Source organism: Oncorhynchus tshawytscha, linkage group LG14 (assembly GCF_018296145.1).
Source record: "Oncorhynchus tshawytscha isolate Ot180627B linkage group LG14, Otsh_v2.0, whole genome shotgun sequence".
NCBI lineage: Eukaryota > Metazoa > Chordata > Actinopteri > Salmoniformes > Salmonidae > Oncorhynchus > Oncorhynchus tshawytscha.
The window spans coordinates 13,374,853-13,389,315 of record NC_056442.1 but is presented as its reverse complement, the minus strand read 5'-3'; the positions used below and the strand labels follow the sequence as shown (position 1 = coordinate 13,389,315).

Here is a 14,463-nt window from a genome sequence, read left to right as displayed (position 1 = left end):
GATGGAAGAGTGCACTGACTGCACATGTGACGGAAGAATACACTGTGCATGCAGAGGGTTGCATTTCCATTTAATTTAGGATATTCCACAATAACTAGAATTTCCTTATGTGTATCCCGCAAAAAAGGTTCACTGTTTTTAGATAATTTAAGCAAAATTAACTTGCCATGGAAAATTCCCAGAAAAGAATTCTGGAAATTTACCGTAAAGTTTCCGACCCTTTGCAACCCTATGTGGAACTGGAAGTCGATGTGTTTTTGTTCTCCGTCTTAAGTGGGGCATGGGGTGACGGGACAGTGTGAGGGGTAATAATAGACCCCACTTCACGTCCCTCTCACCTAGACACACTCTGGTGTGAAAGTCCTGTGCCGCTACTGTTATCACATTCTTGCCTGTAATGTTGACGTCAACAGCAGTGCCACACTGGAGGACAACAGTGGCTAAGTAGAGGGACTGTGAACCTATTAGGGCTAGGCCCTAAAAATTGTTAAAGAATCAAGCCACCCAAGTCAGACTGTCCTATCTGCTCCTGCACGGTAAGAGGTACTGGAACGGCATGCCTGGGACCAAAAGGCTTCTTAAAAGCTTCTACCCCAAAGCCATAAGACTACTAAACAGTTAATCAAATGGCTGACTGGACCATTTGCATTGACCGCCTTATTTTATTCTAATTTATTATAGGTTTTTTCACTGACTCTCTTGCACAGGCTCCATGTACACTCACTGGACTAACCACATACCCACACATACTACACACAGGTATATTGACTCCACACAAAATACACACACACATTGACACTACACACATTCCTTCACATTCGCTGCATGGTCACTTAACCCCTACCTACATGTACATATTACCTCAATTACCCCTGCACATTTACTCGGTACCGGTACCCCTTTAATATAGCCTCGTTATTGTTATTTTAATTGTTTTACAATTTTTCCTTTCATTTATTTGACATTTTTCTAACTTTTTCTTTACTCTGCATTGTTGGTTAGGTGCTTGTAAGTAAGAATTTTACTCTAAGGTCAACAAATACCTGTTGTATTTGGCGCATGTGACATAATCTGATTTGATATGGCCTAAATATTAGGGCCGAGACCCTACCAGTAACACGATCCTCATTAATATCATGGCAAGGAAACAAAACAAACCGGATTTACCTTATTTAGAAAAACAGCCCTAATATTGGAAGGAAACATCATTATGTTGTCATTCAGAGTCACATTTATTTATTTTCCAAGTTATAGCCCACAATATTTGACATACAACAGGTTTTTAAAAAGGACCAAATAGGTGGCCTACTTTGTGTTTTCCTCGTGGAAAAAATATTGCAGGTCACAACCCTACTAGTTAAAGTGAAAAAACTTCCATGGACTCTTAAATTATGTAAATCATGTTAAGTAGCATAATAATGAAGCCATTTATTGATGTGAAAACAGATTTGTAATCATATGAATTAAATGTATTATGTTGGTCAAATTAGATTTAAAAATAATAATAATAGATTCTTTTACACACAAAAAACTACTATTGGCACTGTCGGCACGGATTAATTTGAGAAAATGATAGAAGCCCACCCCCCCGCCATATTTTTAAAATTTATTTAGCCATTTTAGCATTCAAGCTAATTTCTTGCAGTTCTAGGAATTTCTCCATGAAAGAGAAAATGTTGCAGTTTTAAAGCACATTTCCAAGGATTCTATATATTCTGCCATGGAGCTGAGAAAACTTTGCAGTTTTAAAGATAATGCATATAATTGCAGGAAAATATGTCATGGCTAATGCTGTGTTCTTGTGCTCAAACTTAATAACAAAATCAATACTTCATAGTTTGGAAATGTTCAGTTTGGACTTAGAAACCCTTGGGCGTGCTGCCTATGTCAGAAAAATCCCTGCACAGGTGGGGATGCTGTTTAAGTCATCAAGTGACTTTTATAGTGTCCTTGAGCTGCTCAGAAGAATACTAATAGCGGCAAAAAAAGCATTGTGAAAAAGCCAAACAAAAAAAGTGTAGGAGAAAAAGCTAGCAAAACACAGACAGACATACGAAGTGATCCAAGTCGCACAGACACGGGCCCATTTGGATCAGCTGAAGAAAGGAATAAAAAGGTGGTGGTGGTGTCACTCTTCCTAGAGCTGGCCGCCCAGCCAAACTGAGCAATCGGGGGAGAAGGGCCTTGGTCCGGGAGGTGACCAAGAACCCAATGGTCACTGACAGAGCTCTAGAGTTCCTCTGTGGAGATGGGAGAGCCTTTGAGAAGGACAACCATCTCTGCAGCACTCCACCAATCAGGCCTCTATGCTAGAGCGACCAGATGGAAGCCACTCCTCAGTAAAAGGTACGACAGCCCGCTTTGAGTTTGCCGAAAGGCACCTAAAGTACAGAGAGATCCTTGATGAAAACCTACTCCAGAGCACTCAGAACCTCAGACTGGGGTGAAGGTGCACCTTCCAACAGGACAACAACCCTAAGCACACAGCCAACACAACGCGGGAGTGGCTTCGGGACAAGTATCTGAATGTCCTTGAGTGACCCAGCCAGAGCCCAGACTTGAACCCCATCAAACATCTCTGGAGAGCCTTAAATAGCTGTGCAGCAACGCTCCCCATCCAACACTGACAGATCTTGAAAGGATCTGAAGAGAAGAATGGGAGAAACTCCCCAAATACAGGTGTAAGCTTGTAGCATCCCACGCAAGAAGACTCGAGGCTGTAATTGCTGATAAAAGGTGCTTCAATAAAGTACTGAGTAAAGGGTCTGAATACTTATTAAAAAGGTGATTTTTCAGTTTAAAAAAAATATACATTTATATATATACATTTTATATATATATATAATTGAGCAAAAATGTAATTATGGGGTATTGTGTGTAGATTGGGGGGGTGTCGATTTAATACATTTTAGAATAAGGCTGTAACGTAACAAAATGTGGCAAAAGTCAAAGGGTCTGAATACTTCCCGAATGCACTGTACAGAGGTGCGAACTGTGCAACACACACACAGTTATTTCCACCATCTCCAAGAGAGATCCAAACTGCATGCAGACAGTATTTGAGGGAATCCTACTCCCAACTGCAGCACCAACATCAGAATTATCGCTCATCAAACTAACATGACCTTGGATAAAGGGGAGTTGGTGTTTAAGAAACCATCATACAAATTATCTAACTATCAGATGGCTTGTCAATCTCGGGCCCACAGATCCTGCAATGAATGCTGTGCAACCAATTGGCAGTCTGGTCCCCAGAGGGCAGCTCTGGTTCACTGGTCAAGGGTCAAAAGGTTGAGGTGGGGAACGGGGCACTCGGTTAGTACGCCAGGACAAGGGCATTGCCTGCTTCTTTGAAACATATCTAGCTGTAACCTATATCATGTTGCTTCGGCAGTATAACTAAATAAGCTGGGGGAAAAAAATGCACTGCAGTTGACTGTGTGGATTGCTGGTGGGAATTTAATGTGACACTTTCCTGTCGAGGACCTGAAACGCCATGCTCCAGCCAATGTCAAGTCAAGGTTGCCCTGTAGCTGAGCAACCCAGGAGCGATAGATAGGAGCGCTGCAGTATCTGCAACTGTGCAGCCAAAGCTCTCTCCTCACATGCATGCGCACACACACACACACACAACACAAGCCCACTGCCTATCAGTCAGCCCATAAGCCCCGATGCAGATCAGCTCAGTCAAAGGTTAATGTAAAAACGCAGAAACGATTAGGTTTGGTGGGCCGTTTTCCCTGTGCTATGAAAAGCCTGGAATTCCCTCTGCAATAACCACACCATGTTCAGTCCTGAGGGGAAAATTCCCAGTTCAAAAGCCAAGTCAATACTATGCATATAATGAATCTACCTACCGTCAACAAGACTGCATTTCTTAACACAGAACATTGCGCTGGCTGTTTTCTTGCCATGACTCCATAGTAGTGCTCGGCGATATGGCCAAATTATATCAGTTTTTTCTCTCTCAGTATGACAGTATTTTATGTTTAGAAATTTGCTTTATGAGTAGTACGTGCCCCTCGGGTGGCAGCATACATTCTAAGTGATTTCAATGGGTCACTTCATTCTGAATGTTTTATACTATTCAATTCAACCAAAAAATGTACTGCACTTTAATCATTTTCTGCATTTCCTCACATGGCTGCACAATATGGGCCCCAAAAAAATTGAGAACTTATTTGTCACCAAATGTTGCAATTGTGATTTGACTTGCGATTTAGATCAACACACTTGGGTGAACATTTGGAATCATGGAAATAGAATGTTTATTCTAATTCTATATTTAGAATATAACAGTGGAGGCTGCTGAGGGGAGGACAACTCATAATAATGGCTGCAAACATGTTTGATACCATTCACGCCATTATACTCCATCCCAGACATTTATGAGCCGTCCTCCCGTGGAATATAAATATTAGTGGGCACTTTAAATACAGTGTTGTTTGATATGACAACAAATGAAAATGTCAGGGAGGAGTTATTGTGACAGGGTAGGAACCAAAGTATTTTTAATAGCTAGCTAGCCAGCTAGCTAACTAGTTATTAGCATTAGCAGCTAACATGATTTAGCTAAAACATGGTAAGGAAAAACAAACTAGCTGTTTGCAGATGTAAGAAAAATAAACTAAGTGTCATTTTAGAACGCTTGTGGATTTCTTAATAGAAGGAGGTCTGTGTGGAAAAAGGAATGGAGAGAGTGGAGAGGGATGACTCAAGTTATTTTTATTTAACCTTTATTTAACTAGGCAAGTCAGTTAAGAACAAATTCTTATTTACAATGACGGCCTACCGTCGTAGTGGTTTAAACTATAAAAATGGAGGTTACACAAGGCAAATCACATTTAACAAATCAAATATTCAAATACCGTTATAGAAGGTAAAGTAAAAACCCCAAATGGTCCATGCATCAATACTGGTATATAGTAAAATACAGTATACCGCCCAGCCGTAATCTATAGTATTGAATAAAGCTGATAAACAGAAAAATCCAAAGCCCCATTTGAGAGGGAGATGCAAGTCCAGCAAAGCAGTTCCCCCAGCCTTTGCTGTTAAGACACCAAAGCAGAAAACCAAATAACTGAATTAGCATGCCAACACTAAAAATGTGCACCAGAGCAGCACAGTGGGTCTCCTACAAGTCAGCCAAAACTCAGCAGGCAATAGCGCTGGAAAGTGAAACTGTGGTGGCAAAAGGCACTCTATGCTATGGCCTTGTGACCAAAATCAAAGCATGTCACTTCCTTCATGCCCCTGAAATCAAGATAAGTTGGGGTAGGGTGTCATTGACAGCAACAAAGTTCAATGCACATTAATAATTTATTAGATCTTTCTTGACAGCCAAGCATGGCTTCTAGATTCAGACAGTGGAGCTTGGTTTAGGTGGAGCTACTGGGTGTGTGTGAGGCAATGCCAAACATGGCTGTTAAAAAAACTCACTCACTCTTCCTCTGCAGGTCTCCCTCTGACAAACACACACAAATGCATGCTAGTGGCATGGTGAGATGTCAGACAGAAATATCCTAGAGTAGACAAGTTTTTGAGGGATATTAATTTCATTAGCTAAACAAAAGAATCCAACCTGTGCAGGACTAATGATGTCAGGGCAAGGGCACAACCCAGCTTTTGGCAATAGCTAACTAGCAAATTAGATATGGCTAGGTCCAAAGCCTTCTTTTCTATTGCAAATAGAAAGCTATGGCCATGACATTCCTATTGAAGCGAAGCAAAATATTAAAATTAAAGCATACATAGGTAGCAAGCTAACTGGCCAGCTAACTGTCAATGGACCGTCGTTAGCTAGCTAGTCAGTCTGCTAGCCGTTGGCTTACATGATTGGCTGCTAGCTAGTCTGATTAGTCAGGCTGTGATACACAATTAATTGGTATATAGTCTGACACATTCGTGTGAAAAATCTTGTTAAATGTTCCTTAAAAGCCAGAATGTTGCAAAAGAAAATTGCGTTGAAACTTACTCTACGGGTTGTCTGTGCAGTTTGTCCTTGTCCAGATGCTCGAAATTTGACACACAATATCCACAGGAAAGTATTGTTTATCCAACTTTTTAGCAGTAGGTAGGTATATGGTTCAGTTAGGCACCTAGGTCAAATTAGTTTTACATTAGATATTCAGTTCTCTCTCATCAATATCTATTGAGCATTCATGCCACAACACTGCAAATGTTATTCTGAATGCTTGTTTCAATATCTATTGACGAGATAATATCCAATAAAACTACCTTTATTACCTCGGTGCCGAACCCAACAATATAATAACATATGTAACTACCTACTTGCTCTCTAGTCGGGTAAACAATAATTTATTATGGATATTTTGTCTCAAATTAAGAGCAGCTGAAGGGAAAGACGAACCACAGAGACAACCGGTAGAGTAAATTGAAATATTCAACATTCTGTCTTGTAAGGAACACTTACCCGATTTTGCACACAAACGTTTCAGCCTGTACATAATTTAACGTTAGCAATTCATTGTGCATTACAGTCTGATTAATCCGTCTAACGTTAGTTGCTAACTAACGTTAATGTAAATAATTGCTAACTAACGTTAGGTAGCTTGCTTAACTTCACATTCAACACATTAACTTGGTTGGCTAAAGTAAGGAACCTTGGAAATATCATCCACTAAAATGCATACAATGGCATATGACTGGTTAGCTAGCTAATTAACACGAAATGGGCTGATAAGTGCAGTGCAGCGATTTCCTACCCTCCGTCTTGACTGCCCCCTACTAGCCACTGTTACCAGCTAGCTAGGCTAGCCAGCAATTCTTCCACATTTTTACTGATTGATTAACATATTTTTCTTACCTCATCGTTCGTTTTCCATTCTTAAATAATTGATAAACTAAGGAACTGTGTGTTACTTATAAGATAAAAATGAATGAATTCCCCTGCAACGGTCGATTTAGCGAGATATTTCCCCTGTAATTGCAAATTCCCTTCCACCAAGGGCCCGCCGTAAGGCTACGCAAATTGGAAAATGGGGTACTACCGCGAGATGTTGAGTTTTCTGAGTCTCTGCAATATCGAGCCAATCAGCGAACGATATAATATGATCGACGTAAAATTGTACTAATCACAAATAGGAAAAATTTGATGGAAGTGCCCCATTGGACCATAATCATTGATTGACATTGAATTCTGTGAATGCGATAAAACAAAAAATCGAATGGGCAGCTTAAACCAATCTCGCGGTATCAACATTTTTGGGCGTACGTAGGATTTATAGGAAACCATACAAATATTTGTTGATGCACGTAGTTAGCGGACGTTAACTATTTTTCTGCCCATTTTCTTTTAACCGAAGACCGTCCAATATTACATGTATTTGTTTTGTAAGATATATGCATACTCATTGACATGATTTAACAGTTTCTACTTTCAATGCACAGTTAAACAAAGAATTGCCAACTGGCGTCAGTTGCTCTAATTGCACGTGAATTGCACCTGCCTATTGATAGTTTTTCCACCATGAAAGGGCTTTACTGTAAAGTGGGTGAAACTGCTGCAGAGGCGAAATTTGTCATCCAGGAAACGGTGAGTGCCCAGCATAATAATGTAGCTATCGCTTTAGTCTAGCATGCCAACACTTTTAGCAGGAAGGCTCATAGTTGGCTGTCTGACAAACTCACTGATTGTCTTTTCAACATGTCACAGAATGTACCCAGTGCCCTCGGTAGCAACCAGGTTAAAGTGCAAGTGAAGGCATGTGCCCTTAGTCCACTGGATTTAAAAGTAAGTGTAAATGTGTGTTATACTCATTGTATTGTCAATGTTAGCTATATAGACCTAGCAATAGCCCTACTGTCTCAGTCATAATGGACAAGACTTACTGTTGTCACTTTCAATATGCTGCTTAAAATCAGTATCAGACCTGTTTTATCTGAAAAAACAAAAATTGGGGACCAAAGTATATGTTGCTTTTGGTCAGGGTTGCTGTAGGACAGGCCTACCTTACCTGACCACACATCATGTATGGCTGTATGGGCTACTTGTCACATTTCCTTACCCTCTGTCCTCTGGTTAGCTACATGAGGATCTAAAGTTGCAAAGGGACCTGGTGCCAGTAGGGAGGGAGATTGTTGGGATCGTCCTCCAAGGTAAACAGGATATCCACTTCATGGATTGTAAATTGACCTTGTTTACGACTTTGATGTTTAGCACATTTAATTTCACAACGTACTATATTTTTGGAACAAACCTTTAATCGTTTGCAATATTTTTGTTCTGTCTTCAGTTGGGCCTAAGGTGACCTTTTTCCAACCTGATGATGAAGTTGTAGGTAAATGTTACAGGTGGGATCTGAACCCGCTACATAAGGATAAATCATAGAGCTTCAAAACATCCCCTTATTTTGATGATTCTGACATTGTCATCTGCAATGTTCCCGATAACCTATTGAAAGACCCTTCCCATTTATCATTTTTAGGATATGACCATGGTGTATTTATCTAGGCTTTGCTTTTCCCTTTCGCATGACAGGAATTCTGCCCTTGGATACAGCGATGTCTGGTTTGTGCGAAGCCGTCGTCATCAACGAGAATCATCTTGGTATGTTGCACACGTCCAAAATCCAAGTGTTAAACGAGTACATCTATCGCATTTGTTGGTACAAATTAACAAAGGAATAAAGGGATTTGTTGGTACAAATTAAGTAATTGTTTCTTCTTGCAATAAATGAGTGACTTTTGTGTTCGTTCACCAGTGCAGAAGCCAGAGAAGTTGAGATGGGTGGAGGTGGCAGGGGCTATTCGGGATGGACTCCGGGCCTATACAGCTCTCCATACCCTAGCCCGTATGGCATCCGGGCACACACTGCTGGTGCTGGATGGAGCCAGTGTAGGTATTTCCCCATAGTGGCCCCTCATCTGAGCATTCAATGGGACTGTAGAAATCCATAATTGGACATCACAAGAAGATGGCAGCAAAGAATCTTAATAGTAGCACACAATTGTCTTTAAGAGAACAAGACTACTAACTGCTATTTTGGCTGTGTTTATGCCTTTCAGCCCTTTGGAGTTCTGTCCATCCAGCTGGCCCACTACCATGGGGTTAAAGTACTGGCGTCAGCTCTGTCCTCCGAAGACCAGAAGTTCCTGGAGCAGCTTCGGCCCAGTGTCGGTGAGAACAGGGAGGGGGCCAACGTGTGTGTGTGTGAATAGACAAGTGGTGTTACAGTAGAGAATGTGTTGGAAGTTGAGGATTGTAAATTGATGCAGCTGGGTAATAATGGATGTGAAGAGACAGTGTTACTGTCAGTTACCTAAACTACTCTCATCATGAAAAATAAGGTAGTAAAGTTCTGACAGCAACACACAGGGCCGGTTTCTCAGACACAGGTTAAGCAGTCCCGGACTGAAAAGCATGCTAGATGGAAATTCACAGGGAAACTGTCCCGTAGTATTTAATCCTAGTCTATGCTCTCTGTTTCCTCTTTCATTCTCCGCTCTTACCACTCTTACCTCTGTCACTCCTTTGACTCAAATCATGCATTCTAGGAGTGCGAGAGTCTCTTGTAGGTAAGTCTTGTGTGTGTGTCCCCTTGCAGGTCAATGGAAATGGAGTACCAAAAATGCTTATTTATTGTTTGCACACTGTTTGGCATGTAGCCTTCATAAGGGATTTCCCTGTCCTGTGTCTAGCCAGAGTGATAGGTGTGTGGGATACAAAGGTGGACCTGGTGGATTCCTGTTTGGAAGAGACAGGCGGTCTAGGGGTGGACATTGTCATTGACTCTGGAGGTAAGAAGCCAATGTAGGGCCATAGGTTGTTGTTATCCATTATGCTAGCTAGCTTTGTCTAACATGAATCGTAGTGCTTTGAGTGTGTGCTTCTGTGATTTTGTATTTTAACACAACGGTAAAGCTTTGTAACAGGAATAGAAGGAAAATGGAGTCACTGTTGTTTTTATACCCCTGACACAAGCTTAAGAGGTGTCTTTCGAAGTTATTGTGGTGATATGTGTTCCTCCAGTGAGATTGCATGAGGAGGAGCCAGAGGCCAGGTGTCTTCTGCCCTACAAGCATGACATCATCACCCTGCTCGGGGTCGGAGGTCACTGGGTTACAACTGAGCAAAACCTACAGGTAGACTGCAGTCAAGTATTCCATCCATTTGTGTTGGATTAGAGCAGCCATTTGGCAGTTCAGTTCCACTAGTCATCATATGACAAGATTTATTCATCACTACTTGTCACACTCATACATACAATGGGTGATTGAAATGTTGCTTGTTTGTTACAGCTTGTTAATGTGTGCTTTCTGAGAAGTTAAACATACGGCAAAAAAACAGACCTTGCACACTGCCAATGTTATGTTGGGAGGAGTGAAGAGATCTGGGTTAATGGTGTTTCCTGTAATAATGTGTACAGTTGAAGTCGGAAGCTTACATAAATCTTAGCCCAATACATTTAAACTCCGTTTTTCACAATTCCTGACATTTAATCCTAGTAAAAATTAATTGTCTTAGGTCAGTTAGGATCACCACTTTATTTTAAGATTGTGAAATGTCAGAATAATAGTAGAGGAGGATTTATTTCAGCTTTTATTTCTTTCATCACATTCCCAGTGGGTCAGAAGTTTACATATACTCAATTAGTATTTGAGAGCACTGCCTTTAAATGGTTTAACTTGAGTCAAATGTTTCGGGTAGCCTTCCACAAGCTTCCCACAATAAGCTGGGTGAATTTTGGCCCATTCCTTCTGACAGAGCTGGTGTAACTGAGTCAGGTTTGAAGGCCTCCTTGCTCGCACACGCTTTTTCAGTTCTGCCCACACATTTTCTATAGGATTAATGTCAGGGCTTTGTGATGGCCACTCCAATACCTTGACATTCTTGTTCTTAAGCCATTTTGCCACAACTTTGGAAGTATGCTTGGGGTCATTGTCCATTTGGAAGACCCGTTTGCGACCAAGCTTTACTGATGTCTTGATGTTGCTTCAATATCCACATAATTTTACATCCTCATAATGCCATCTATTTTGTGAAGTGCACCAGTCCCTCCTGCAGCAAAGCACCCCCAGAACATGATGCTGCCACCCCATGCTTCACGGTTGAGATGGTGTTTTTTTGGCTTGCAAGCCTCCCCCTTTTTCTTCCGAACATAACGATGGTCATTATGGCCAAACAGTTCTATTTTTGTTTCATCAGACCAGAGGACATTTCTCCAAAAAGTACAATCTTTGTCCCCATGTGCAGTTGCAAACCGTAGTCTGGCTTTTTTTATGGCAGTTTTGGAGCAGTGGCTTCTTCCTTGCTGAGCGCCCTTTCAGGTTATGTCGATATAGAACTTGTTTTACTCTGGATATAGATACTTTTGTACCTGTTTCCTCCAGCATCTTCACAAGGTCCTTTTGCTGTCGTTCTGGGATTGATTTGCACTTTTCCCACAAGTACGCTAATACCTAGGAGACACCACGCGTCTCCTTCCTGAGCGGTATGATGGCTGCGTGGTCCCATGGTGTTTATACTTGCGTACTATTGTTTGTACTGATGAACGTGGTACCTTCAGGCGTTTGGAAATTGCTCCCAAGGATGAACCAGACTTGCGTAGGTCTACAACAAAATAAATCCTGAGGTCTTGGCTGTTTCTTTTGACTTTCCCATGATGTTGAGCAAAGAGGCACTGAGTTTGAAGGTAGTCCTTGAAATACATCCACAGGTACACCTCCAACTGACTCAAATGATGTCAATTAGGCTATCAGAAGTTTCTAAAGCTATGACATAATTTTCTGGAATTTTCCAAGCTGTTTAAATGCACAGTCAACTTAGTGTATGTAAACTTCTGACCCACTGGAATTGTGATACAGTGAAATAATCTGTCTGTAAACAATTGTTGGAAAAATTACTTGTCATTTACAAAGTAGATGTCCTTAACCGACTTGCCAAAACTTTAGTTTGTTAACAAGACATTTGTGGAGTGGTTGAAAAATGAGTTTGAATTACTCCGACCTAAGTACGTGAACTTCAACTGCATTTATCGCAGTCTTCCCATTGACCTTCAAGTGGATTTGCTCAAGTAAGTACACAACGTCTTTTGTTTGGGATTTAATCTGAGCTCGTCTCTTCTGTTTCTTAGCTGGACCCTCCAGATAGCCGCAGCCTCTTCCTGAAGGCCGCCTCCCTGTCCTTCCTCAACGAGGAGGTGTGGGGGGCATCCAGTGCTCGCCAGGGGAGGTACCTCCGTATCCTTTAGCCTACCCAGCCCCTCTGGGTCAGCCTCTGGAGGGGGCAGGAATTTAAAATCTAACTCTAATTCATTGAGATGAAACAAACATATTATCAATGCTCAACCCCTTATAATTGTTATTGTGTTACATGTTAACCTTACATGCTCCTTTTCAGACATCATGAAGGATATAGTGGAGAAGCTTTCCACTGGGACCTTAAGGTACAGCAGAACTGCAATAATGAGTGTGTATGTGCAAGTGTGAATAAGCAAGGGCCTCCCGAGTGGCACAGCGGTCTAAGGTACTGCATTGCAGTCCTTGAGGCGCCACTACAGACTGGGTTCGATCCCAGGCTGTGTCGCAGCTGGCCGCGACCGGGAAACCCATGAGGTGGCGCACAATTGGCCCAGCGTCGTTGGGGGAGGGTTTGGCCGGCCGGGATGTCCTTGACCCATCGCACTCTATCGACTCCTTGTGGCGGTTTGGGTGCATGCACGCTGACTTCGGTTGCCAGCTGTACGGTGTTTTCTCCGACACATTGATGCAGCTGGCTTCCAGGTTAAGCGAGCAGTGTGTCAAGAAGCAGTGCGGCTTGGCAGGGTCGTGTTTCAGAGGACACATGGCTCTCGACCTTCGCCTCTCCCGAGTCTGTATGGGAGTTGCAGCAATGGAACAAGACTGTTACTATCAATTTGGATATCACGAAAGAGGGGTGAAAAATATGTTTGAGTAAGCATGGTTATACTGTACGTTTGATATTGGTATGTTTGAGTTTGTTTATCCTGGTGGACAGCGCTTACATTGCCCTCTGTCTTATGCAGGCCCCAGCTAGAGGACCCGGTGCCTTTGTATGATGCCACAGTTTCCATGGAGATGGTGCAAAAGAAACCAGTCCGTAAGAGGTTGGTTATTCAACTCTGAGGCGGACAGACACTCTGGTCCAGCATTCCCCTTGTCTAAGACAGGCCCCCAAATTCTGCCTCTCATATTTCCTATGTATTTTTGGCCAGCAGTGGTGGAAAAAGTACCCATACCCAATTGTCATACTTGAGTAGTAGTAAAGATGCCTTAATAGAAAGTTACTCAAAAAAGTCACCCAGTAAAATTCTACTTGAGTAAGTCTAAAACTATTTGGGTTGTAAATGTAATTGCTCAAATATACTTAAGTATAAATTCAAATTCATAAGGATAGCCAGAGGCACACTCCAACAGTCAGACATTTATTTACAAAAGATGCATGTGTTTAGTGAGACCGCCAGAGCATAGGCAGTAGGGATGACCACTTGTTCTCTTGATAAGTGTGTGAATTTCACTTTTTTCTGTCCTGCTCAGCGTTCAAAATGTAATGAGTTTTTGGTTGGAAGGGAAAATGTATGGAATAAAAAGTACAATATTTTCTATAGGAATGTAGTGAAGTAATAGTACAGATACCCCAAAAAACAACTTATGTAAAGAATACTTTAAAGTACAACTTAATCGGTGGTGTAAAATACTTGCCAGTCATTCCAATACAATGTAAATATGTGCAAAGTTTGAGTTGATCAAAACATATAAAATGAGATGGATATCTAAATGTTTGCTCTGTTTAGTGTAATTACATACAGCACATTTGAGGTTTGTCCTTTTATTAAAAACCTTTGTTGTTAATCCTCAAGCATTGACATTTTTTACAGCCTCCAACAGAGCAACACATTAGTGGCATGCTTAGTAGGACACACTGTAGAAAATCATTTTGCAACAGAAGGTTCTACAGATGTCTGTTTGAAAAAAGTTTTCAGTTTGGTGCCTTACTGAACATTACCGAACTTGAATTCTACATTAACTGCAACTGTGCTTTTCATGTGTCATTTGTGACCAGAGAAATTCTCACTAAATGATTAGTCTAAGGTGGGGAAACAGCAATGTCCTATTAGTGGAGGCTTTTCGGGATTGGAGAGATACTATTGTCCACCTGTACCACTCTCTGAGGGCATATCAGAAGTGTTGAGATGGGTCACTTCCAAATAGTTTGTCCTTCCAGTCAACACACTGTCCTCAGGTAACCCTCACTGTGATTGGCCAGAGTTAACAGGGCTACGCTCAATACATAACGGAACAGAAACTGTGCTGTACTGAAACGTTCAGTTGAAAAAACATGGAGGGGTGTGGGTTCAAAATGCACCGCTGTCTTTTAAATGCGTCACTCATTGCTTCAACCCACACTGTGGCAAACACACTTCAAAGTGTTCAATAACATACAAAAAAAACTTTGGGAAAATATGTCATTCAGTACAAACT

The 14,463-nt window shown here is 41.5% G+C and overlaps 2 protein-coding genes across 3 annotated transcripts in view; one reads left to right on the top strand and one right to left on the bottom strand.

The window, feature by feature from the left end:
* Window positions 1-6,994, bottom strand: part of LOC112267736 (intersectin-1-like) — a 59,838-nt gene extending 52,844 nt beyond the window's left edge. Inside the window, exon 1 of the mRNA XM_042297059.1 lies at window positions 6,827-6,994. The gene's annotated coding sequence lies outside the window, so the exon portion shown is untranslated. The remainder of the gene's footprint in view (window positions 1-6,826) is intronic.
* A 217-nt stretch (window positions 6,995-7,211) lies between these two features.
* LOC112266579 (quinone oxidoreductase-like protein 1) lies at window positions 7,212-13,840 on the top strand. 2 transcript variants are annotated; one of them, XM_024444171.2, is made up of 13 exons: window positions 7,212-7,555; window positions 7,676-7,753; window positions 8,046-8,118; window positions 8,256-8,300; window positions 8,501-8,569; window positions 8,724-8,857; window positions 9,028-9,139; window positions 9,517-9,537; window positions 9,661-9,759; window positions 9,992-10,104; window positions 12,096-12,201; window positions 12,362-12,407; window positions 13,008-13,840. In XM_024444171.2, exons 1-13 carry the CDS (start codon window positions 7,490-7,492, stop codon window positions 13,105-13,107), a joined length of 1,062 nt encoding a protein of 353 aa, XP_024299939.1. In that variant the 5' UTR covers window positions 7,212-7,489; the 3' UTR covers window positions 13,108-13,840. The 2 variants fall into 2 exon arrangements, with proteins under 2 accessions (XP_024299939.1, XP_024299940.1); XM_024444172.2 differs by lacking the exon at window positions 9,517-9,537 and having other exon boundaries at window positions 7,213-7,555.
* The last annotated feature ends 623 nt before the right edge of the window (window positions 13,841-14,463 follow it).

Bases quoted from the DNA above. Each gene is read 5' to 3' on its own strand.
- LOC112266579 (XM_024444171.2), top strand. From the start codon at position 7,490: ATGAAAGGGCTTTACTGTAAAGTGGGTGAAACTGCTGCAGAGGCGAAA. The intron at 10,105-12,095 runs GTAGACTGCAGT...TCTGTTTCTTAG, and splicing joins CAACTGAGCAAAACCTACAG to CTGGACCCTCCAGATAGCCG. The intron at 12,202-12,361 runs GTATCCTTTAGC...GCTCCTTTTCAG, and splicing joins TCGCCAGGGGAGGTACCTCC to ACATCATGAAGGATATAGTG.